Here is a 27,095-nt window from a genome sequence, read left to right as displayed (position 1 = left end):
AGCACTCTCACAAGCTTTATTGCTACCACCCTTAAATCTCCACTGAATTCCCTGCTAAGTTAAGAAACAAGAACTGAGAGAGCAGAATGATATGACTATTCCTCAGGTTAACAGAATGAAGGGAAGGCCTATGTTCCAGCTGTTATAGGACCCCCTCCCCTAACCTAGCAGAAGATTCCTCTTAGGAGACAGGTATCTGAAACTCACCAGGGCTGACAGATCTGTTCAAGGTGATCCCACATTTCTTAGGGGGCAAGAGGTAGAAACTTGGTGCCTTAACAGTGGAGGTGAGATGGTAACTTCCCATTGCCACAGGACACTCAGAACACCAGGAAAAAAACAAACATGTCCAGGTGCGGTGGCTCATGCCTCTAATCCCAGCGCTTTGGGAGTCCAAGGCAGGTGGATCGCGAGGTCAGGAGATAGAGACCATCCTGGCTAACATGGTGAAACCCCATCTCTACTAAAAACACAAAAAATTAGCTGGGCATGGTGGCACGCGCCTGTAGTCCCAGCTACTTGGGAGGCTGAGACAGGAGAATCACTTGAACCAGGAGGTGGAGGTTGCAGTGAGCCAAGATCGCACCATTCCAGCCTGGCAACAGAACAAGACTCCGTCCCAAAAAAAAAAAAAAAACAAAAAAAACAAAAAAAACACAGATACCAAATACATGCTTTTACCACCAGAACATTTCAAAATATCCAACAGTTAAATCATTCCTGCAGGAACTCAACACAGGCAGTAATTACATCATCCTAAGAAACAAAACAAAAATGAAACTCTTATAGCCAATTAAACTCATTCAAGTCAATTATCCAAATAATTCCTGCCAATACACAATTCAAACCTTCACTTCAAAAGAATTTGTTTACAAACCTACTAATTGCCTCCAGAAATTAGCATCCTGGAAGCATTATGAAGTGTCCTAGTCTGGAACATCATAGTCCTCAAGGGGATTTTCCAACTTTGCCCCTAGAACATTCTATATCTTACAGATGAGGGATCCTAGGGACCACAGAGTTTCAAGGGTCTTCTCTGAGACAAGAGTCTTCTGAAGCAGAAACAGAACTAGACTCCCAACCTAGGATTCTGTGGATAATATTATCTTACACACAAAAACTATAAACTGAGATTTTCAAGAATTACAATAACAGACCAACAGTTTCATTGTGTACATGTGTATCATGGGGCTCATATTTTAGATCCCAGTTTGATGGTACAAAAAATGAATTGATTCATTTCCCAAGAAATCCACCTTTTGTTACTTATAGCCCTGGCTTACCACTGAATTAAGACAGCCTCTCTTTTATTTCCACTTTGGATATATCCTATTACCATTAACTAGACCAATAAATGTCCTTCACTGTCCCCCTACAAACTTCCACAAGTATTCTGCACTCCTCTCTTTACAGGTGCAATGCACTTTACAACGAGAAGAGGAGCTCAAGGATAAATTCAGATGTAGTTAATATGGATCATTTTTAAAATTTTGATTCTGCAGCCAAATCACCTGGTACATACTTATGGGTTTATTAAGTAATATTCATGTACTAGATGCAAGATTATTTCAGACAACCTAGAAAGGTCACATAAGCCTACATAGAAAAACTTCCCATGGCTAGGCAGAAGAGGAAAAAAGGGATTGTGCACAATTATAGTCTCTATTAGAGACTATTTGTAGGTCAGAGGTAAGCCTATAAGCATATATATCTCCCCATAATTTTCCAGAATATTACTATTAGCAATAGGCTCTAGCTCTACAAGAACGTTTTTCTAAATGGTATTCCTGAGTGGTTACAGAGAAAGCTGAGAGTAGTTGAATCACTCTCCAACTGAAGCAAGGCTGTGTATAAAGTGAAATATGTTTATTTCTTTCTTCATCCTTCCTTCCTTCTTCCTTCCATCCTTTCTTCCTTTCTTCCTGGCTGCCTGCTTTCCTTCCTTCCTTTTTTTTTTTTTTTTTTGAGACAGAGTCTCGCTCTGTCGCCCAGGCTGGAGTGCAGTGGCAGGATCTCGGCTCACTGCAAGCTCCGCCTCCCGGGTTCACGCCATTCTCCTGCCTCAGCCTCTCAAGTAGCTGGGACTACAGGCGTCCGCCACCACGCCCGGCTAATTTTTTGTATTTTCAGTAGAGACGGGGTTTCACCATGTTAGCCAGGATGGTCTCGATCTCCTGACCTCGTGATCTGCCTGCCTCGGCCTCCCCCTTCCTTCCTTTTTTATTTTATTCTTATAATAGTATGGAAGAAAGCAAGTATGATTGAAGTCCCACAGCTTGTTTGTAGCTCTGCCTCCCCACTTTATGATTTTTTTGGTTTAAACCAAATTTTCTTCTTTTAATGCTCCTTAAATAGTATTTATTTACTTGCTCCTGTGACCTCCAAATTAGAAGTGTCAGAGTGCTAGCAGGTGTATGTGCCAGGGAAGAAAACTTTCCTTCCTACTTACATATAAAACTAGACCAGCTCTGTTTCTGGGTCAGTCTATTAGAGTAAGGTGAATGTGCAAGGAAGAAAATATTCATTCCTGGGATGTGCCAGTGAATGAACCAGCACCAGCATGCATCCACCTATGTGACACCCAACAGAAGATTTGCTCTGTCCTCTGAAATGCTCTGTAGCCAGAAATTCAAAGCAAGGTCAGCAGCAGTTAAATACCTCACCCACCAAGTCAGACTGACCCTAGGTACAAAGAGTATCTATTAGGAGATAGGAGAGAAGATCCTTTTCTCTTTAAATTCTGCAATATATATTCTTCAGTTCTGAAAGGTAAATTAAACTGGAGATTTCCTTTTTCAGGGCTGTTTGCACTGATCCAGGCCTTAAAGATAAGCTTTCCCATCATCTATAAGTTTGCAGTGCAGGTAGACCAAATAGTTTTTCAAATGTTAACATAAGCAATTTTCTTGCTAAGCTCTCCAATGAATACATTTTCATAATTCTTAATAATCTATTGTACCTCTAATTTCCAAGATTTGTATAAAAGTAAGAATTAAAAGAATATTCACGAGTATGAATCTGAAGCCCACTAAGACTTCTAGTTTTGCTAGAAAAATCTCAGTAAACTTACTTAGGATTTTTTTTTTACTTTATAATATAAAAAATTAACCTCTTTAGCATTTTTCTGGCTATGAAATACAATTATAAATCAAAAAGTAGAAGGAATGAAGGAATGAGGAAGAGGAGATAGGCATAGCTGTAAACATAGTTTTTTAACCCACAATTCCCAAAGAAAAACATTACTTTCCCAAGAGAGATCTTTCAATTATTGTCCAAAAGATAGGTGGAATTTGTACAGTCACTGATAAATCCATTGGTTTATTTCTGCTCACAATGTGCGCCCTTAATCTCTGAAGGCAATGGTACCTATATACACAAAACAATCACTATCACAGCAGGTGCAGCAAAAGTAGATAGAGGAAACAGGCAGCATGTTAATAAGGAGACAGTTGGAAAACTACAATCTGTCAAACCTGGAAAAGAAATGTGGTCATGAACAAATTCAGGCAGAGTTTTCACTGTACGGGTCTGAATGATAATCACAGGCCCAGTCATATGTTGTCACACTTCCTCGCTTTTCAAATAAAAACTATGGCTTTGGAGATGTTGTAATAGAACTTTGCATTGACAACTGACTCTTCTTCCCTCTAAACCAGAGGAGGTGAGTTCTTTCCACCACCACAAAAGGGAATATTATACACATGATCTAACAAAAAGTATGATTCGGTTCTGATTTTTTCTCTTCTTTTTTTTTCTTCTAACCTTGAAGAATATATGATTTCTGCAGTTTAAAAAAAAAAAAGGATAATGCAAGCAAGCCAAAGAAAAAAGTGGTAGAGCAAATCAGTTTTTTAATAAAGAAAGGAAAAGGCCATTTCAATGCAGATTCAATTAGTCTCAAATCCAGAGGTTTCTCACAGGTCCCCAGCACAGACCTGTAAGTTGTACTGAGAGAGGTTTAGATGCCCTTTTTTTAAAAGAACTAGGACACATCCCCATGGTCCATGACACAGGCAAGAAAACTGATTTTGTGGCCTAATTCCATTCTCAAAATTTGAAACTCTAGTATTGTGTTGGTGCCTTCTGGGCATTTTCCTGACATTTCACTGATGCTAAACTGTTCTCCATTTGGCTTTTTACGAATTGATATGTACGGCTGGGAGCACAAACATGTGCAAAGGTAAATTTACTATCCGAACACTTGAATGAGAAAAGCCAAACTGTGGGGAAAAGAATTCTAAAAAATAAGAAATCAGATTTAGCTTTAAAAAAAAAAAAAGCATCACAATGTTCTAAACAACTCCTAAAATAATCTTAAACATAAGGACATCAAGTCATCGGAAGAATACCAATGTCAAATGGCTTGGAGGAAGATCTGTGTAATTTCCACCAAAGTCCTCACCCCTCATTCCTTAATATGCACAACTGATGCTTTTCTATCTTATGTAAAGTGTTTTGCAAATGCAGGCTTAGACAAGCCCACTGTGTGTTCCAACCCACAAGAAGCCGCCTAAGCCAATTCTTTTACAAATTATGGAGCTGCCACAAACCTCAGGTGGCTCATATTGAATCTGTTGTATATCAAGGTCCATCTATCATTTGTACTAGCTAGATGTAAGACAACAGAGAGCAAGTCCTCCAACTGAATATCTAAAAGGCTGAGGTCAGAGGGCAGAGAGAAGTGACAGTAAGCCAACAGGGAAGAAGCGGGGTGGGGTGAGCACTCCGGCTGAAGCCACACGAAAAGACAAAAGAGTGACATGTTGTTCAGTAGGTCCTTCTGAGAAAGTTAAGAATAGCTTATTTAAGGAAATGAGAATGTAGGTTAAAAATATTCTTGAGTTATACTTCATTTCCAAAAAATGTAACTAGGAATAAACAAAGACATGCTTCAATGTATATTTTTCTGTGTGTAGACAGCACAATTCATTTACAGAGTAAGAATTCAAAGCAAGCAAAAAATAGATAAATAAATAAATAAATAAAAGGCATGGGTCCTGTTTTTAAGCTTGGTTCCTGGAAACAAACTCAAGGTAGAAATTGGCATGTAAGAGGTTATGGTGGAGTGCCCTCTGGAATAAGAGCTGTGAAAAGCCAGAGTGTGAGGAAGGCAGATTGAGCAAAGGAGAAGTTGACCTACAATGCATTTGAAAAGAGCTAGCTGGGCGCAGTGGCTCACACTTATAATCCTGGTACTTTGGGAAGCCAAGGCGGGCAGATCACCTGAGGTCAAGAGTTCAAGACCAGCCTGACCAACATGGAGAAACCCTGTCTCTACTGGAAATACAAAATTAGCTGCGTGTGGTGGTGCATGCCTGTAATCCCAGTTACTTAGGAGGCTTAGGCAGGAGAATCGCTTGAACCCAGGAGGCGGAGGTTGCGGTAAGCCGCAATCGCACCATTGCACTCCAGCCTGGGCAACAGGAGTGAAACTCCATCTCAAAAAAAGAAAAGAGGCTTCAGCCCATCCTATGGGCAGCTCTGGATATAAAACGTAAGATGATAAGATGATATAAGGACATAAGATGGTCCTAGATTGAAGCAAGGGTGTTGGGCACGTGTACTTCTGTGAGTGACCAGTCATTAGATGCTCTTCAAAGACATTTAAGAGAATGAAAAGACAAGCTGAAGCCAAAGAGAAAACATCAACAAATGTTTTTACATATATCTCATAAATGACTTATATATAAAGATCTCTCAAAGCTATTATGAATAATATTAAGTAAATAAACATCCCAATTTAAAAGTTGGGAATGGGGGAAGGGACTAAAGATTTGAACAAACACATTACCATATATATATATACAGGGTGTGTGTGTGTGTGTGTGTATGTGTGTGTGTATATATATGTATATATATACACATATATATACATATATATATATTTGGCTGGCAAATAAGCATTAAAAAATGTAACAGCATTAGTAATTAGGGACATGAAAGTTAAAATCACAATGCGATACTACTACAAATCCACCAGAATGCTAAAATTAGAAGGGCAGAATATACCAAGTATTGACAAGTAAGTACGTGGAGGAACTAGAAATCTCATAAACTGCTGGTGGGAATGTGAAATGGTACAATCATTTTGGGAAACAATTTATTAGTTTCTTAAAGTACATTTAACATACTACCCAGCCATTATACTCCTAGATATCTACACAAGAGAAATGAAAGACTGTATCCATACAAAGTATGAACATGTTACTTGTAGCTTTATTTGTAATAGCCAATGGCTGGATACAATTCAACCATTCATCAACAGATGAATGGAGAAATACATCTTGAGAAGCAAATTCATACAATGGAATAAAACTGACAAATAGAAAGAAATTGACTATTAATACCTGCAATATAGATAAATCTAAAAATAATTATACTGAGTGAAAAAAATCAGAATTACATACTATAAAATTCTACTTATTCAAAATTCTAGAAAATGCAGAAATTATATATTTTCAGACAGCAGATCAGTGATTGTCCATGGCTAGGAAACAGAGATTGTCAGTGGAAAACAGGAAGCAGGAATTATAAATGGTATGAGGGAATCTGGGGGTGAGAAATAATGATCATTATCTCAATTTTGGTAATGATTTATGGGTATATACCTAAGTCAAAACTTATCAAATGGTATACTTTAGATACCGTTTACTTATGTCCATTATGTCTCATAAGATCTATTTTTATTTTTATTTTATTTATTTATTTATTTTTTTTGAGATATAGTCTTGCTCTGTCACCCAGGCTGGAGTGCCGTGGCACCATCTTGGCTCACTGCAAGCTCATGCCTCCCGGGTTCACACCATTCTCCTGCCTCAGCCTCCCGAGTAGTTGGGACTACAGGTGCCTGCCACCATGCCCGGCTAATTTTTTTTTTGTATTTTTAGTAGAGACGGGGTTTCACCATGTTAGCCAGGATGGTCTCTATCTCCTGACCTCATGGTCTGCCCACCTCAGCCTCCCAAAGTGCTGGGATTACAGGCGTGAGCCACCATGCCCGGCCAAGATCTATTTTTAAAAACTGTTACTGAAACACTAGGGATTCAGTCTAGATTCTGCTGCATGCCACACAGAAAACCAATCACTGAGACAATCAGTTTTTCCAGGGAAGAAGGCTTCAATCAGGTGCCAAGGAGATGGGAAATCAGTCTGAAGTCTATCTCCTACACCTACTAAAATTAGGGGGGTTTATAGCAGGAAAGAAATGCAATCATATATGAGAATACAGAATTTAGGGAGGGGTAAGGAAGAGCAGTTAGTCAACAGAAAGCAGGTAGTCAGTTAGGTAGTCATGATAGGTGAGCGTTCTGGCATCTCATCGTCCAGATGTGGTGATCTGGTAAGTTACAGTCCCTTGATACTATCTGGGAGGCCTGATGGTTGGTTTCCTGAGAAAGGAACTCAGATAAGACAAATGTAAATGTCTCAAGTTTTAAAACCAGGAGGGTCAATTTCTATGTTTATTCAAAAGAAATCATAAACATCAGTTCTATGGGACAATTGGCCAGTTTCAAAATCATTCCATGGCTCTCTATTGTCTTTAGGATAAAGTGTAAGCTCCTTGTCATGTCTTATAAGAAGTTCCAAGACCACTGTCTCTCTGCAACCTCTTTTCTTTCTGGGCCTTGACCCCTCTCTGTGCTCCATCTGGGCTCCTGGCATTTATGTGAAAGTGCTGTGACTTTGCCTGACTCATCTTTGCACAGGTTGACCCTTCCGTCTGGGATGTTCCCCTGGATCACCTTCACTTGGCTCATCGCTATGCTTCCTTCCAAACTCAACTCAGATGTCACCTTCTACAAAACCTCCCTGACTGCCTCAGGTCAGGTAAGGTGACTCTCCCACCATGAGTTCTCATGGTTTTCTTAGTATCTTAAGACATAACATTTATGCACATTGTAGTCATTTGTTTGTTTATTCAGTTTCTTATTTGTGAGATATTTCAGTTCAGAAGCCACTCCTCAAACCTAGAATACAACATGCATTCCATAGACACTTTGCAACACCCATCTGAAGAATAAGTAAATGGATCAATGAATGAGCAAAAGAACCAACAAATAAATCAGAAAATATAATTCAGGGACATTTTAGAGGCCCAATCCTGACATATCCAGGTAAGGCCAACCTTGTGAATAAACAAGATACATGGAAACAGGTATAATGTGATTTTTGCAGACAGATGTAAAAGGTTTGTCTGGCAACATATATAGCTATGCCAGTTTATTTGAACTGTGTTCTTAAATATTCAGAGTGAGGGAAATACAGACTTGGTGCAGAGAGAGTAAATTAGGAATTTATAATGGAGAGTGGGAGTTACGAGAGGACCCATATAGTCAAGGCAGCATATAAGAGCCCTGATGCCCAGCAGGGAGAAAAGGGGGAGGAAATGCTGGTGGCTGGAGCTACCTGGGCAGAAGGAGGAGGACAGTAGATGGTTAAGCATATTGGCTCTCAAGTCAGAAGGTCTGGGGTCACCACTCACGTGATGGTGACCTTGGAACAGTGAGATAACTATGTAAGTCTCTGTTTCCTCACATGTAAGAGGGATGAGTAGTAGTATTACTCATGAGACTACTTTCCAAAGATGAAAGGAAATAGTTCGAGTAAAGTACCTATCCTACAGTAAAGTCTTGAAAACAGTAGATGCTGTTATTAGGAAGGGGATGTGGATTAACCTCCCCTTCTTGGCCTTTATGTGTTCCTACCAACACCACTAATTGCTCTGGAAGGTTTATGAGTCTTTACACACAGAGCGACAGCATGCCTCCTGGTACCCTCAGCATTACTTTGCTTACCCCTGGCTTAAAGGTATAGATCTTTATTAAAGTACTTAGGCCCCAAGATGAAAGGGTATAAAATTGAATTATTCCGCCTGAAGAAGATCAAATTAAACTTTTATAACTTAAAAAGACTTATCTTGACTAGTTGTTCTTTATTCTGCCCAAAATATGTTTAAGTTTCTGGTTGATCAATATTTAGTCTAGATCTAAGGAAAAAACATGAGGGCATTAAGAACCCTAATTGACTGCCAAAAGAAGTTATGAATGCTCTTTCTCTGAAAGTATCTAAGTGAAATAACCACCTATAAGTACACATTGGGTTAGGCTGCAGTGAAAAGATATTTCTTTTTTCTTTTTAAATATTAGGAAATCCTTTAGGGACTATGATATAACAAATGTAAATTGATGGGCACGATAACTCAAGGAATTTCAGTCTGTTAACCTTTAGAACCATGGCTTTTATATTCAGAATTGTGCTCTCTCTCTCTTTCTCTCTCTCTCTCTCACCAGCATATGTCAAACTCTAGTCTATAGTCTGCAAAAGAATCACATTAAGATTAAGATTCAGGTGGGAGCAGTGGCTCACATCTGTAATTCCAGTACTTTGGGAAGCTGAGGCGGGCAGATCACTTGGCCAGGCGGATCAGCCTGGGGTACATGGTGAAACCCTGTGTCTACTAAAAATACAAAAAATTAGCCAGGCGTGGTGGCACGGGTCTGTAATCCCAGCTACTCAGGGGGCTGTGGTGGGAGAATTGCTGGAACCCGAGAGTGAGCTGAGTGAGCCGAGATCGCACCATTGCACTCCAGCCTGGGAGACAGAGCGAGACTCCATCTCAAAAGAAAAAAAAAAAAAGGGATTCAACGTAGTCTACAAGAGTTTCATATGAAGATTTTTAAAACGCAGATTCAACCCAAACCTCCTGAGGTCTGGGAATCTGTGTTTTAAACAAGCTCCTGATACAATGTATGAGAATTGCTGCTTCCGAACTTGGAGTTACCCAGGGAAAAAAGTTTTATATAACTCCTTGAATGCCAAGTACTGTCCCTCAGGAGGCAGGAAATTAGTCCTGAGAATTTCATCCTCCCTTTCTCAGCTAGTTCCAAAAACAGTCCTGGGCCCAGGCTTTAAGGCTCAGCCCAGGTGTTGTGATGATGTATAAGAAGCCAGTTAGAGAAGCCAGCTCCTCTCTGCAGCTGCAGCCCTGGCTGTTGCCATAGCCACTGGCTGACCAGTAGAATGGTCAGTTCAAGATGATCCCACAAGGCAATCACAGGATGAACCAGCTGGATTCTTGAAGTGTCCTTCTAGGTCTATAAATTCCACTGCTAAATTCCTATTGCCCTGAAGTAGCAGCTTCTCCACTTCTTATGAACTACATTCTACTTACAGTTACTCACCTATACACCTGCGCTCAAGGCAAATAGAAAGGAAAAATGAAGCACAAATAACGTGGCTACTAGGCAAGTAGGAAAATGTTAAGTTTTCTCTTTCAAATGACTGAAGAGCACCTGCTGTGTGGCAATTCCAAATCTTAAAAGAACGACTGCAAAGGCCTGAGTATCTCTCTGTTGGCTACTCTCCCCTGCCAGGGTGTACAACTATCAGATATGCCAAAAGAACACATCAGAATGGGACAATGCAGGGCTTTGGTAATATATCATCTTTCCATGGCTGAGTTTTGTGTGGTTGGATGGGATGGAAGCAAAAATAATCCACTTGATTAACAATTCAGCGTCCTGAGAAGACCCCTCCAGTAGGGGATACTTTCCATCCTTCCCATCATTATGAAATTCAATCATATAGAGAAATGGGGACCTGCATAAATTTAACAATGCAATATAGACACATATTTTCAACAGCAAAGGGGGAAGTCTCCTTTTCTTTCTGCTCGTTAAAGACACATACTAACACTGCTTGATAAAGAGCCCATCACAAGTGTTAGGTGGAGAAAGGAAAAAGCTTAAATGTTTGTACATCTTTTACCAACTTTCTGGACTCACAATCTTTTTTAATCTCCCAAGGAAACCCCAGCACACCTGTGTTCCACATAATAGCAGCTCTTACCCAGCAGGTACACTGAGAGAAAGGAATCTGTCAGCACACTAATAAGATCCTGACAAGGCAGAGAGGAAAGGTTGCCAGTGCCATAAGAAATACTGTCTCCAGGAAATTAAAAGTGTTCCGTAGTGCGCTTGGTGTACATCTGTTTATGTTCTTGTTTCCTCCACTGGCAATTGCTCCTGTCAATCCATGAATTCTGTACTATGAACGAAACAGAAAATTGCTTCAGTAGTACACAGTCCCAGCTGGGTGTTAAACCAGCAGTGTGGTGATATTAGACTCAAGCTTAGATGCTCTTGCTTTACACTTCTTTGAGCTAAAAAGAAAATAAGGTAATGTCAACAACAAAAAAAGAGACAAGTGGTACTTAGGAGAAAAGTGAAAAAAGTAAAAACCACTTGCTTGATTTTGTATGTGTGTGTCTGTCTGTGTGCGTATATGTGTGTTTGAAAGCAGGTGGGGAGTTTCTAGAAAAAATATAGGATATGGAGTCTCAAGATCTCTCTTTTACCCCAAAGACCCACCAGCTAACAAGGATCAAGGGAATAGGTAGGAAGAAACAGAGAAGGCATGGTTGCTAGGAGGTTAGAGGCAAAAGGAACACCACAGACACTATAGCATGCTGCGCCTTTGCTGGCAGACAGCTGCTATCAGTTACTAAAACTGCCATCATGTATTGGAGGACATTAACTGTCCACCAAAGTCAGTCTTCCCCTTCTTTCATTGTAGCTGAACACATAGCTGTTCAGCAGAGAACTTCATTTCACAGCCTCCTGGGCAGCTAGAGGTGGCCAAGTGACTAAATCCTCACCAGTGGAACACGAGGGAAGTGACAAATCCCACTTCCTGGTCTGTGCACTTCTCTGGGTGTGCCTGACCTTCTCACAAGCTGCAATACCGACACACCTATGACCAGCATGGACTTGCTGAGAGCATCACACTCTGAGGGAGGTGGGAACAGAGATGGAAGGAATCTGTAATCCTGAATGGCCACATGGAGCAAATCTAATCTGAACTAAGAAAAATACATTTCTGTGTATTTTGGAGATTATGTTTTGAGGCCTCTTTGTAACTAACATAGTTTTCACCCTAATACACATTATAACATTTTGAAATTAAAGTCTGAGAATGGAACTAAAATGCCCTCAGAATATAGTTGTTTTCTCTGTTATCAATCATCCCAGATTTCCAGAAGTATTCAGTTTTAGAGGCAATAATACTATGATTATTTCCTGAAAGTTCACACAAGACAGCTACATTGATTAAAAGAAGGAACATTACATTTTTTAAAAAAATCATCCTAAATTTATCAAAAGTAGAATCAACCATAAAAAATTATAACTGTCAAATTTGTGTTAGCCACAAATGTGTTCAGCCACCATAGCCACAGGTGAAAGCATAGGTACTATTTGGGGCTAAAATTGTTGCCCCCCAAATTCATACGTTGAAGTCCTAACTCTCACTATCTCAGCATGTGGCTGCTGGAGAAGGGTCTTTAAAGAAAAGTAAGGTTAGCCAAGTCAGGCAGATCACTTGAGGTCAGGAGTTCAAGACCAGCCTGGCCAACATGGTGAAACCCCGTCTCTACTGAAAATACAAAAATTAGCTGGGCGTGGTGGTGTGTGCCTGTAATCCCAGCTACTCTGGAGGCTGAGGCAGGAGAATCGCTTGAACCAGGGAGTCAGAGGTTGCAGTGAGCCGAGATCGTGCCACTGCACTCCAGCCTGGCAACAGAGCGAGACTCTGTCTCAAAAAAAAAAAAAGAAAGAAAGAATGATAAGGTTCAATGAAGTCATAATCCACTATGATGGTGTCGTAAGAAGAGGAAATTAGGACACAGACAACACAGACTGAGGGACAACCATGTGAAGATAGGAGAAGACGGCATCTACAAGCCAACAAGACAGGCCTCAGATGGAATCAGTCCTGCTAACATCTTAATCCCAGACTTCTATCCTTCACAACTGTGGGAAAATACATTTCTGTTGTTTCAGGCCACTTGCTATGGTTCTTTGTGTGGCAGCCTGAGTAGATAAATACAAACAATAAATGTTAAATACTTTTCTTTTGTATCAGAACCAAGGAGGGATTCTCTGGGTTGGTTCTCTGACAAAAAGGAAGAAAGAGAAGGAAAGCAGGGAGGGAGGGAGGGAAGGGAGGGGGGGAGAGGGGAGGGGGGAGGGGGGAGAGGGGAGGGGGGAGGGGGGAGAGGGGAGGGGGGAGGGGGGAGAGGGGAGGGGGGAGGGGGGAGAGGGGAGGGGGGAGGGGGGAGGGAGGGAGGGAAATATTATTTCCAGCAATTAAAATCTTCGGGTGTTTACAAGTCACATGCTTTGATTATATTTAAATTCTAAATAATTCTACTTCCCTTCCGTTTAGACGCATGCTTCACATCATCTTCAGAAGTAAACTCCAGATAAAGACTTAAATATAAGAGGTAAAAAGCTAATAAAATAAAATGTGGGAAGTCATTGCAGTCTATGAGTAGACAAAGACATTTCGAATATGAAGCTAAATCCTCAAATCACAGTGTCACAATTAGATGGGTTTAACTTCATCGAAATGAAAGATTGTGATTCAATAAAGGATATCCTAGAAAATGTGAACAAACTAAAGAAAGTATCTACAATAACTAAAGTGAAAGGAGATTAATATACAGAATATACCCCACAAACACGGGAAAAAAAGAAACAAAACTCTTTCAAATCAACAGGAAAACAATGCAATCACTAATAGAAAAATAAATAAAGGAACAGGTAAAGCCCAATTGTCTAACAGGTATATGAAGGAAAGTTCAACACCATTAGCCACAGAAAAACTAAAAGATTAAACATCAGTGAGATTCTACATTATTCATTAGAATGGCAAACATTAGAACACTAGATAATACCAAGTGTTGGAGAGGAGATGGAAATGACAGAAACAATTGATATGTTGGAGAGAATACTCTTGGAGTGAACAATAGATACTGTTAGAGGGAATATAAACTAGTCCAGCAGTTTTGGAAAGCAATCTAACAACATTGGGGAAATTAAGTACAGAATCTCATATGATCCAGCAATTGACTGCTGGGTGTATGTCTCAGGGATACTCACACAGATTCATAAAAGCACATGTTCCAAGAATATTATTTGTAGTATGGAAGTTAGAAACAATGTCCATCATTAGGGGAAAGGATTAGTAAAATAAGATAGAGGCATACTATGAAAATATACAATTACCATCCTGCCTTGCTTAACAACAGTAATATATAATTGCTTAAAGACTGTGAGTGGGATAAATGGATAGCCTTTAATCATTAAAGAAAAAATAATTGATAAAATGTCTCTCGTTTTCCTTTTCTCTCTTGTGAGTTGCTCCTTCAAACACCCATCTTTTAAAACATGAGAGATATCCAGTTTAAGACTCACCATGGGCCTCGGCTAAATCTTCATGAATTTGATGAGGTTAAGAAAGCAACTACATTTCCTAAGAAAGCAACTATTTTAAAAGAGCAAACCTGGGTGTGGGGAGGGATTAGGAGTAGAGTTTGGGATGGCAGCCTCAGAAGGACAAACTTAGGCCAAGGTGGGAGGGAGTTGGGGTGGAGACTGAGCTTCTCCAGTTGGAGGTCTGGAGCTAGGACTCTTCACTGAAACGGGAGAGAAGGAAAAGGAGAGAGTGAGGCTGACTTTTTAACTGAACTCCAAAATTCTCTGAGCAATAGAATGGGCCTAATATGTACCAGGTGGGATTTAATTTTAAATGAAAGAAAAATGTTTCAGATAGCAGGGACTGTTAAAACATTCAAATTGAATGTTGTGGATCTCCTGCTGTGTTGGTTTTCAGTATTTTTTAGAGCTTTGTTATCCAGTATTATAGTCCAATTTAGGCTAAGGAACATAATAAATTTCCTAAGAGCTGTAATTTGTGTTTTCATGTGCTTTCCCCAAAGTATTATCAACTGCTATTTGATATCCTGTCCTTTGGGCATATTTTTGTTGTTGTTGTTGTTAATGATGGTGGTGCTTTTTTGTTTGTTTGTTTTAAGAAATGAAAAGAAAAGATTGGCAAGTCCCTGGAGAGACATTATCCCCCCACCCCCCGCCAAATTTTATCTATTGCGAACAGCAGAAATACCAGCATGTTCAGATCTAAAAGCAGTCTGTTTCTTCTCCAGATGAAAAAAAATCTACTTCTTATGACTCTGGACTTAAATTTGACTTTTTAAAAATAAGAAAAATTAAAGAAGGGTAGGAAATATTGGTCACATCTCCGCGTGATTCTAGGTCCTCACTTCTGCTACCCAGTAATTAAAATACCCTGCGTTATCCTTTAGAAATTACACGCCTGTCTCTTTAACAAACTGTAAGAGAGAAGGGGGTGGGTCTCGGGAACGGCGAAGGCTCTGATTGGCCCTCCTGGGAGGAACTGGGCGGTAAAATAGCCCTTCTGTTACTGTCCGGGGCTGCGGGGTGAGAGGCCAGGGCCGAGAAGGGCTTCAGGACGCGGGAAGCGCACTTGCTTCAAGTCGCGGGCGTGGGAACGGGGTTGCAAAACGGGGCCTCTTCATCCGGGTGGGTTAAGGGCCCTGGCAGCTTTTTCGCGAAGGCGCCATGTCCTAGCAGTTGGGCCGCAGTGGGCCCGAGGCCCACTCGGACCGCCGAGACGGCTCGATGGCCTTGGAGCTGGAGGAAGGGGGATACCTGGGCGCCGGCCGCCGCCCTCGCAACTCGGCCGAGGCCCCTATCTCAACCTAGTTTCTCTTTTTCCCCTGTTCTGCAGGCTTGCTTCCGGCGTCATGGCTCAAAGGGCCTTCCCGAATCCTTATGCTGATTATAACAAATCCCTGGCCGAAGGCTACTTTGATGCTGCCGGGAGGGTGAGTTTAGGATATGTCTGCCTGCATCCCTGCCTCTCCCCACGGTGTTCGGAAAGGTGCTCATTTTTGCCTGAGAGAGTTGAGCATCCCCCTTTAAAAAAAATACATGATTCGACGATAAATACGTAAATTATTTAAAAATACATGTTAATATATACACATTGAGCTCTAACATAATGTTAAATGTGTCATTGTTAACATTATTAATTGAAATTCAATTATTGATAGTATAAATTTTAAAAATTGGCAAATATGTAGTTTACTATGTAATTGGCATTTTTTAATGTATTTTGGTTTGCTTCTTAAAGAGAGGTGAAGAATCCTAACGGTATTCACATGTGCCGTGTTACTCCTTTGTGATTATACACAAGTGCGGTCAGGGTAATGATGAGAGCAAACGGTGGTGTATGGTAAGGACGTCTTTAAACTGTTAGTGCTTAGAGAATTTGGGGACATGGGAAACCTGAAGTTCTTTGTACCGGTGTCACTCCACAGGGCATATCCACAGCTGGAAAACAAAAAAAAAGAAACTTGTAAATTAAACTGGTTAGCATGTCACAAATCACTGTGCAAAAGAGAACCTGGATGTAAAATACTAGGGGCCTGTGTTTTCTCATGCCTCATTGGGTGAACATAATTGTTAAGAGGGAATACAGATATTTTTAAGAATACCTAGTTTTGGCTGGGTGCAGTGGCTCACACCATTAATCCCGACACTTTGGGAAATCAAGGCAGGAGGATTGCTTAAGGCCACGAGTTTGAGACCAGCCTGTGCAACACAGCAGGACCTTATCTCTACTAAAATTTTTTTAAAAATTAGCCAGGTGTGGTGGAAAGCTTGTAGTCCCAGCTACTTGGGAGGCTGAGGCAGGAGAATTGCTGGAGCCTAGGAGATTCGAGGCTGTAGTGAGCTATGATTGCACCACTGCACTCTAGCCTGGGTGACAGAGACCCTGTCTCTAAAAAATAAAAAAATAAAATTTAGTTTTGAAAATGAGTTAAGTTGGAAACAAGGCACACGCTTTAAAAATTTTACCGGTTTATTTCTTTGAAACTTGTCAGCCATACAAAAGACATTTTATGTGATATAAAGGCCTTACAGATTTCATCCCTGTCAAATTAATCTGTGGGTCTGATGGTTGTTTTTTTCCTTAAAACACTTGTCACATTATAGGTTAACTTGGGTCAGTAATGCAGGTAGGAGAAATCAAAGAGATGAAGAAGAGGTGTAGGGTAGAAGGCTACCAAAATGTATATGGAGTTTGAGTCAATCTGATTATTTTAAGACTAGTATTAAGCTGCCCAAACAAAGCTTTTTATAATTATCTTCAGGTCAGATGGATTCCCTTTGGCCATTTGGGCCTGCATTCTGCTTAGCTGTGCAGATTCTCAAGCTGAAGTATGTGTCTTGTCTTGCGGGTGGAGGACTTGCTGCTTCATGCTGACTTGGCAAAGAGAACACTTGAGGATTGTCCTAGTGACAGAAACCTTCAATAAAATGTAGCTATTTAGACTGCCTATAAAGTAACTGCTTTTTATGAATTTAACCCTTTATTTATTTATTTATGTATTTTTATTTTTATTTTTGTAGACGGAGTCTCACCCTGAGCCCAGGCTGGAGTGCAGAGGCACATTCTTGGCTCACTGCAACTTCTGCCTCCCAGGCCCAAGTGATTCTCATGCCCCAGCCTCCTGAGTAGCTGGGATTACAGGTGCACACCACCGCACCTGGCTAATTTTTTTTTTTTTTTTTTTTGTACTTTTAGTAGAGGCAGGGTTTCACCATGTTGGCCAGGCTGGTGTCGAACTCCTGACCTCAAGTGATCCACCCATCTCAGCCTCCCAAAGTGCCGGGATTACAGGTGTGAGCCACCATGTCTGGCCAAATTTAACCCTTTGTTTCTCAGGGGAAAAATTCACAAATTTAAACCCTGACCCAAGAGTAATAATGTAGTTTATTGCCTAACGTAGTTTTTGGACAGGTCCTAGAAAGGAAGTAGCATACCAGTTCTAAAATTGTGTAATGTTGAACACAGAGGATCAAACCCTGGAGATCTGTCCTCCTTAATTTCTTAACACAAGATTTCAGTAAGGAACTGGTCTGTTTTCTGGCATCTGTCAGAAAAAAATAGAAAAGAAAAAAGGACTTTTAGAGACTTCAGATTATTGCTAGAGTTTGAATAATTTGGTGGTGTACCACAAGCAATCAATATTCTCACAGAGGTCACCTTTATTAAATGCAGAATGTGCCAAACAGAAAGTAACTTCCCTTCATAAGGCTGAGAGATTCTCATTATTCTTGATCTCTTGAAGGCCAGGCAAGATGATAAATTATATATGATCTATATACAGTAGATGACGTGTTCTCAATATAGATGCACTCTTCTATCTAGCTGAGATTTATAGGCCTTTTGTATTAAAATTGAAGTATATTTTATCCTACTAAATGTATTTTCAAGTCTGGTTGAAATCTTAACCTCTTTGCAGAAATCGTTAAATAATGGGAGTGTGTCTGTCAAACAACGTCGTTTCTTCTAAAGAGTGAAATAAGGGATCATAGTGGTGCTTTAGATTAAATAATCCAGATGTGGTTGAAAGTCTGATTTGCCTTATCAAGGATGCTCCTCCGAAGTGAATCTTAACGTATCCTTAAACTATTGTTGTTGTTGTTGTTAATTCTGATACTGCCTTCTTGCTGTTTTCAGTGTTAAGATTTTATCTCATTTTTAAAAATGAGATTCTGATGTGAGTGGTTAGGTTTATTTCTACAATCCTTACATGGTAAAATAAAATGTTTATACCCTTGTAACTTTCCCCCACATTGTTCTGAAATTTTAATTACTTTGTGAAATTCAAGTCTTAGAATCACAGCAAGTTCTTAAAATTATTGAGGGAGACAATAAAGTGAGTTTTTTGGGGTTTTTTTGTTGTTGTTGTTGTTGTTTGAGATGGAGTTTCGCTCTTGTTGCCCAGGCTGGAGTGCAGTGGCACGATCTCGGCTCACCACAACCTCCGCCTCCCAGGTTCAAGGAATTCTCCTGCCTCAGGCTTCCGAATAGCTGGGATTACAGGCGTTCACCACCATGCCCGACTAATTTTGTGTTTTTAGTAGAGATGGGGTTTCTCCATGTTGGTCAGACTGGTCTCGAACTCCTAACCTCAGGTTATCCGCCCCCCTCGGCCTCCCAAAATGCTAGGATTACAGGCATTAGCCACTGTGCCCGGCCTTCAGTGACTTTTTAAGACACTGATTCAGTGTGTGCAGAAGTTTAAAATTATTTTTCATTTGCCTTTAAGAAGAATAACATAATGATTGTGTGAGCCTCACTGTTTGCACAGCATCTGTGGACCTTCATATGGGTGGTACTAACCCCACAGCCCCAGCCTTAGTGTATTTTCAATCCATATCTAAACTATTACTTGCCTTAGACCCTTGATCTGCTAAAGAATTAGTAAAAATGTCAACATTTACATCCCTGAATGAGAAAGACTTGTGATACACTATCTCATTTAATCCCCAAAGTACCTTTTGAAATTGGCGTGGCAGTTATTATCCTGACTTTATGGAGGTAATTGAAACATAAAGAAGTTATGAGTTGAGCAAGATCAGCTAATAGCGGGTAAGGATGTAGACAGGCTCATTCATTGAGAAACATTTGTGAAGCCCGTATTCTCTGCCAGACACTGTGCTGGACATGGGTTTATGATGCTAAGTTTGATATTCTTTCTATTCTGCTTAAGGCTCTTGATATACATGAATTTGTTTTGCTTTTCTTTGGCTACTTCATTTTTTTTTAAATCCTTTTTTTTAAATAAGAGCAATTAGATGTTTCTTTAGGGAATTTACCTTGCTGCAGCTTGAATACTAAAAATCCAGTAGTTTGAAAGCACCAAACATCTGATTTGTGCTTAATTTAATAAAAAGACTTTATTATAATATTGGTTTAAATAATAGACGATTACTATTAGGTGGAAAATTACTGTGAGCCAGTTTATCATTGGCAGTCTGTTTTAGTATTTAACTAAAAATTTTATGTAAAACATGTATAAGTTACAACGGTATTTGATAAATTTTGTTAATGTGATGTTGTTGTTTAAGAATAGAAAATAAATTGTTTAGTCTTCCAGGTAGAAAAATATGTCCTAAGTGGAAAAGAAATACCTTTCTGTCTTTGATAGCTTATAGTCCAGCAAGCTGGGTGACCCACATTATTTTGATATTTGTTTTCCTTTAATATCTAGCTGACTCCTGAGTTCTCACAACGCTTGACCAATAAGATTCGGGAGCTTCTTCAGCAAATGGAGAGAGGCCTGAAATCAGCAGACCCTCGGGATGGCACCGGTTACACTGGCTGGGCAGGTATGAAGTGCTGACTGTGAGCTGGCATAAGCATTGTGCTTAAGAGCCAGAGCATTTTTCCAAGAGCTGTCTGTCTGAATGGTACACCCTTAAATGCTTCCTGCATCTGCATATGAGTAATTGCTTCTGGGAGAGTGCTGTGCCCTCAACCCAACCATGGTATCTTCTGGGTTTTTAATAGTGCCCTGAATTTAGGGCATGGTGAGCATATTCATGTAATTCATGCCTGACATTTGGATGGCTGCTATACTTGTGAGGAGAAAAATTGATTTTCAATATCACATAGTTAATTTGCAGATGTAATTTCAGTGGGAAGAATTGGGAAGAGTTCCAAAATACAATGCCTGAAGCGGAGGTAATGAGGATTGATCTCAGGAATAAAATATGTCCAGAAGCATGTTTTAAAAAGTTAACCCGTAACAGGAATCCATACAGGGTAAAGTATTACTTCCATGAACTAATCCTCCCATATGGTCATTGCTGTTTGGTTTGCAATTGCTGCATTGCCAATCTCAATCATTGAGAGGTTGGAGGAGGTTTAGGAAGAAACAGTGTATTGATGTCAAAAAAAGGTGAGAAAGAGAAAAATCAAAGAAGAGGCTGGGTGCAGTGGCTCACACCTGTAATCCCAGCACTTTGGGAGGCCGAGGCGGGTGGATCACGAGGTCAAGAGATCAAGACCATCCTGGCCAACACTGTGCAACCCCATCTTTACTAAAAATACAAAAATTAGCTGGGCATGGTGGCTCGTACCTGTAGTCCCAGCTACTCAGGAGGCTGAGGCAGGAGAATCACTTGAACCCGGGAGGTGGAGATTGCAGTGAGATGAGATCACGCCACTGCACTCCAGCCTGGTGATGGAGCAAGACTCCATCTCAAAAAAAAAAAAAAAATCAAAGAAGAAAAGTTGAAGAACTGCAATTAATTTACCAAATGTAGAGAAACAAAAGACAGCTGTGTAATCTGGAAGAAAGCATAGTCTAGAGACTCAGTGTTTCCCATTCGCTTTAAAGAGTGGGCAAGGAGGAATAAGCTTGCAATCCAGGGAATTTTAATTTGATTTTAAGGAGTGGAATTTGTCATAAAAATGGCCTCATAGCAGAGATTCTGATTCAGTAGATCTTGAGCAGAACCCAGGAATTTGCCTTTTATAGCCATCAGTGGTCCTGATGCAGATGGTGATCTACAGACTGCAGTTTGAAAGCTTTCTGAGAGAAATTTATTAATAATAGCAATCTCTTATTAGTCTTCCTCTTTAGTACAGGTTGAGCATCCCAAATCTGAAAATCTGAAATCCAAAATGCTCCAAAATTTGAAGCTTTTTAAGCTCTGATGTGACACTCAAAGGGAATGTTCATTGAGCATTTAGGATTACCGATGTTCAGATTTGGGATACTCAACTGGTAAATATAAGCCCAATATTTCAATATTTGAAATCCAAAACACTTGTCCCAAGGATTTCAGATAAGGGGTACTCAATCAATAATGACACATGATTCTATTTTTTTTTTTTAACAAGGGTAGGGAAGACAGATTAAACCAGTAAAATTAAAATCTCAGGGACTTTTAAAGTCAATGTTTTGTAAAAATAAGACTGGACTAGATAATGTTGGACCATTTTATTGTTTTATCATTTTTATGGATTGTAGAAGCTTAACACAAAGTTAAAATGAGAATGAAATGACAGGATTTTGTTTCAAGAAGGAAGGTATAACAGCTGCCATTTATTATCTACTGTGTTCCAGGTGTGATGTGGTTGATAGATAATGTCATCAGTGAATGTTGAACATTACTATTTATTTAAAATTATCGTGGTTTGAACAAAACAGGACAAGCACAGCGCACAGTTGTCTTGAGTTTTCCTCTTGATTGCCACATTGTAATAATATATAAGGCTCAAACTTACAGATGTTTTTCTAATATATATGGAGTTTCTATTATTTTGTTATTCCTGGCAAAAAAAAAAAAAAAAAAAAAAGATCACTAGTTAATTCTAGCACTGATTACAAAAGAATGACTTAAACTTTTAAATTGGCCATTCAGATGTACTCATATTATTATTGTGAGTTACTTTGCTTTAGGAGGAAAAAAAAAGGGGATTGATTTCAAGTTTGAATTAAGTTTGACAATGTTGGGAAGAGTCATTAGTCAGGCCCTTATATTGCTAGGGCTAGTTGAGAAACCAAAAGTTAAAAACTTTGGAAATAGCAAAGACATTTCACTCCAAAGTAAAATGCAAGTTTAATTTTTTTGGCTGTACAGGGTTTCTGGCTTCATCTTTGAATGCCAATATCCTTCAACCTTTTATCCTCAAGTATCTATGATACTCATTGCTGACTCCTGAAAGCAGCTTATATGGCAAGCATCTGAGGCAAATTGGCATACTAAGCAGTTCAGGATGTCCTTAGCGGCTGGTTGTTTTAAGATGTAACCTAAAATCTTCTAGATAAATTTGCTAATGGTTTTCAAGGCAAGGTTCCTAATGTCTCCTAATCGAACACTGTTAAAAAGCTATTATTCCCACATAAAATAGACTGCCTCCTCCAGTGTTTTGATAAGTAAAATGCTACCTTGTGCCAGTGTTCAGTCTAAATAACATAAAGCTCTGAGTTGTATAAGAAACTAAAACTGATTCAACCCCATAAAATCACAGTGTTAATACCTTCTCCTCCCATTATGTTATAGCTTTCCAAGTATCACTTATTCATAACTGCAATTTTATTACCAAGAAATGCATTCACAAATACAATAAAAATATTTGGTGTTGTATGTCAAAGCAATGTTTATATAATTATGTGTAGATTTTTATGTTACTTTGTGCCCTATGTTATCTTTCCAAAAAATGACACTCTTTAGGAAACACACATTATATTTCTTTAACTTTGTTCAGCATGAGAAAACTGCATGATTATTACAGTTAGTTAGAACTTTAACATCTTATTTTGTTAAACATCATTCTCCAGTATACGTATGGGCTGATAGCTAACACTGGTTAGATAGGATCAGGATTTGGGACAGGATTAGGTTCAGTTATCTATACCCCAAAAAAGAAAACAGAAGTATAGTGGTTTAAATAACTGTATTTTTCTCTTGTAAAAGAAGGCCAGAAAGAGTTGGTCAGTCCAGGCCTGATAGTGTAGCTTCAGGATGTTAATAGGAATCCCAGCTCCTTCCTTTCTGCTCCATCATTCCTCAGCCTCTAGCTTCTACCTGTTGCTCAAGATGGCTGCTGAAGATCCAGTCATTACATCAGCTTTTCAGGCTGCTGGAGGGAAGAAGAGGCAAAGAAGAATGCATTAATGCATGCTCTCCCTTTAAAAAGCCTTCCTGGAAGTCCCACTCAACATTTCAGTTGTGCTTACTTGGCATTGGCCAGAACATAGTCACATAGTCACTCTTGTTAGCAAGGAAGGGTAGTAAATGCAGTCTTTTAGCTTGGGTTCTGTTAATAGAGGAAGAGGAGAGTGACCTTTGGGATAAGACCTAGTAATCTTTGCTATAACTTCTATATAACAAGAAAAATGATTTTTTTCTTGACTCCTATGTTTTGCACAAGGCATTTGGACAGTGAGCCTCAATTTTTATGTCTGCTAAAGGATCTCTTCTGTTCACTTTTTGGGGGATTTTTTGGGGGGATAAATTTACCAGTGTCTATAAAATATTTTGAAATTTTCCAAGCAATATTTTGTCTGTTCTTTGTTTCCAAGGAGATTGATTTGGATTTTGATTCACATCACCTTAAAGTTTTGTTTTTTTTTTTTTCATTCAGTAAGTCTTTGCGTAAAGCCTGCCACAGAAAGGAAGTATTATAGGAATGTCGAATCATAATTTTCTAGAGCTAAGTGTAACTTAAATCTAGACGGGACTAGCAATTGATTCTAAACTTAATACTGTAAAACATTACTATTTTTGTAGCTTTATTAAACAGTTACTTGCCATTCTTTTCTGCTTTCTCCCAAACCCTTATTTTCTATTGCAAAATTATAAAGTTTCCAATTTGTACCATGCATCAATTCATACTAAACCCCATAATTGTATGTCTTTGTTTCTACTTCATGACTCTAAAGAAAGCTACAAAACTGGGCTGCCCAACTTCTTAATACTTCATGGTGTGTCTAGATTTGTCTTAGTTGCTCAGTTGATCTTGAAAATGAAAGGGTTCTAGTGAAGAGATGACACATTCATGTGTTTAATGTTAGATGTGTAAAGTTGACCCTTAACAATGTGCAGTTTAAGGGCACATGCCCATTGACACTCTCAAAAGTTTATGTATAACTTTTGTCTCCCCCAAAACTTAACTACTAATAGCTTGCTGTTGAGGAAGCCTTACTGATAACATAAATAGTTGATTAACACATATTTTGTGTGTTACATTTAATCTGTACTGTATTTTTACAATAACGTAGAAAAAAGAAAATGTTAAGAAAATCATAAGGAAGGGAAAATACATTTACTGTTCATTGAGTGGAAGTGGATCATTATAAAGGTCTTCATCCTCGTTTTCACATTAAGTAGGCTGAGGAAGAGGAGGAAAATAAAGAATTGGTCTTGCTCTCATGGGTGGCAGAGGCAGAAGAAGTGAAAAGAGGTGGAAGGGAAGGCAGGAAAGGCAGGAACACTCAGTAACTTTGCAAAAATACATCGTAATTTCTGTGGGACGTTTTTGCGTTTTCATTTCTCTAAAAATATCTGTACGTTGGCAATTCTTCCACCATTTGCTTTAGTGTCAGTGCCCATACCATATACAAATCCGTGTCAGAAATGAAGTAAAAAGCAGTATTGAATAATCAAAACCCTTTTGCCAGACTGTCTAACATCAGTTCATTTTCTGGTGCTGCTGCTTCTATATCTTCCTCATCCTCTAGCACTGGTTCATAAGAACTCATCTTCATCAAGTTGCTTTCTATTAATTCCTCTGGTGTGGCATCTGTTAGCTCTTGAATTTCTCCAAGATTCATATCTTGAAATCCTTCATCCCCATCCCCCCCCTTTTTTTTTTTTTGCCATATCCACATCTCTCTCATGATCTCCTTGATTGGTGCCTGTGAAGTCATGCACACTATCTGAACCCAGTTTTCTCCAGCAGGAATTTATTGTTTCAGCCTTGATGGTTTTTGTGGCTTTACTGTATCAACGATGGCATCTCAGTGGTGTAATTCTTCTAGACTTTCATGATGTTCTCTCTATCTGGTTTGTTCCGTGAAAGGGTCACATATGCAAAGTGACCCCCAAATGCTGAAGTAGCTGAAAAATCAAAGGAGGAGGCAGAAAATCCAATTTGTCAGTAAAGGCTGTTTTATTGGAGAACTTAGAGACACAAGCATGGTCTTGGTCAGCCACAAGGCAGGAAGATCTCAACACTGCTACTCCAGAGACCCAGGGCTTACATACCATAGGGAAAGGCAACCCTCAAAAACAGGCAAGACGGCTATGTGTATCACAGCCTATAATTTGTGCATTAGCACCAAGGTTCCTTTGTTCTTATACTAGGGGCAGTAAATAAAGTAAAAACCAGGAGGCATTCACGGGACCGGGGCTAATCAGAAGTCTGTGTAGAGGATTAGCCTACAAGATGGAGTCACTTTTATCTCCACAGGGTACTCCATAGCACTGACAATCCGTTCCGTAAAGTACTATTTATAATGAGCCTGAGAGGTCCTTATGACCCCCTGATGTAGAGGCTGAATTAGAGACCTGTTTGGGGCAAGTAGACCACTTTGATGCCTTCAGTGTTGAACTCTTGGGTTCTGGGTAGCTAGGGGCATTGTGCACTATTGAAAAAACTTTAAAAGGCAGTCCCTACTGGCAAGATATTTCCCTACATCAAGGAGAAAGCATTGGTGGAACCAAACCATTAAAAAAGGTTCTTGTTGTCCAAGCTTTCCTGTACAACCAAAAGATTGGCAGCTGGTGCTCATCTTTTCTCTTCAAGACCAAGGGGTTGGCAGCTTTATAAATAAGGGTAGTCCTGATCATAAACCCTACTGCATTTGCATTAAACAGTAGAGTTAGTCTGTTCCTTCTTGCCTTAAATCCTGGTGGTCATTTCTCTTCCTTACTAATGCATGTCCTTTGTGGCTTTTTCCCCCCCAGAATAGGGTTCAAAACCTTTTCAGGCGGATAGCCTTTCTCATCGATTTTGCTTCATCATACCTGGGAACTTGTCTGCTGCCTCTTGGTTGGCAGAAGCTGCTGCTTCTGTTATCTTGACATTTTTTTAAGCCAAACTTCTTCCTATAATTATCAAACCAACCCTTGCTGGCATTAAATTATACAGCTTTAGATCGTTTTGCTTCTAGTTGCCGTATATTGACTTCACGTTTTCTTGAATCATTTTAGAGTCCTGCACCAACATAAAGGCTACATTTTCAATATGTACTGCAGTTTCACTAAAAATGCAAGGTTTTTGTGCCTGCTGCTGTAACTGCAGTGATGGCTTCATGAATTTCCTTTTCATTCTTTACAGTGGTCCTTATGCTGGATTCATTTATCTTAAAATGGCAGGCAACTGCAGCTGCAGACCTCAATCTATGGTTACATTATATCAAGCAGTTCAGGTGTTTCGTGTAATGTCACGACTTTTTTCTGCTTCGTGGAAGCACTTTCAGCATCACTAGTGGCACTTTGTATGTGTCCCATGGTGTTATTCAAGGTTTACAATATTGCACTAAAAACAATTAAAAATTTGCAAGAATCAGAAGAGATTACTCTTTACTGTGATATGTAATTTACTGGAGAGACAGAGATAATGATCTCAAGCAGAGATAATTCACATCACATGTTATTTTAAGTGGAGCAACACTTGATTTCACATCAGCAACAGGAGGTGGCTAAGAAGTTATTGCTGTACTACAGTATGCACTAGAGTTAATTTACGAAGTTATTTTTCATCTTTACATTTTTTGACATTTCTCTTGACTGCAGGTGGCGCTATGTACAGTCTGTATGCATAAGTTTTAATAAATTTTAGCTTTTTATAATAGATTTGTGTATATTTTATCCTAGTGATAAAATAGACTAGTAACTATA

The 27,095-nt window shown here is 39.4% G+C and overlaps 2 protein-coding genes across 5 annotated transcripts in view; one reads left to right on the top strand and one right to left on the bottom strand.

Moving 5' to 3' along the window:
• The window catches only part of CPS1 (carbamoyl-phosphate synthase 1), a 201,153-nt gene extending 186,793 nt beyond the window's left edge, over nt 1–14,360 (bottom strand). Inside the window, exon 1 of one of the 3 annotated variants that reach the window (XM_014344058.4) lies at nt 14,256–14,360. Coding sequence is in view for 1 of the 3 variants with exons in the window: in XM_003806965.5 (XP_003807013.1) it covers nt 14,256–14,258 (3 nt within the window). In the remaining 2 variants the exon portion in view is untranslated. The remainder of the gene's footprint in view (nt 1–14,255) is intronic. The other 2 variants (XM_003806965.5, XM_014344059.5) reach the window with 2 other exon arrangements.
• An 862-nt stretch (nt 14,361–15,222) lies between these two features.
• LANCL1 (LanC like glutathione S-transferase 1) overlaps nt 15,223–27,095 on the top strand; it is a 45,267-nt gene continuing 33,394 nt past the window's right edge. The window contains exons 1-3 of one of the 2 annotated variants that reach the window (XM_003806967.4): nt 15,223–15,299; nt 15,610–15,706; nt 19,949–20,066. In XM_003806967.4, coding sequence (XP_003807015.1) covers nt 15,626–15,706; nt 19,949–20,066 — 199 coding nt within the window. In that variant the 5' untranslated portion in view covers nt 15,223–15,299; nt 15,610–15,625. Of the gene's footprint in view, nt 15,402–15,609; nt 15,707–19,948; nt 20,067–27,095 lie in introns of both variants that reach the window. The other variant, XM_003806966.4, reaches the window with a different exon arrangement.

Source organism: Pan paniscus, chromosome 13, assembly GCF_029289425.2.
Source record: "Pan paniscus chromosome 13, NHGRI_mPanPan1-v2.0_pri, whole genome shotgun sequence".
In the NCBI taxonomy this organism is placed as follows: domain Eukaryota; kingdom Metazoa; phylum Chordata; class Mammalia; order Primates; family Hominidae; genus Pan; species Pan paniscus.
This window is presented reverse-complemented; position numbering and strand designations above follow the sequence as displayed.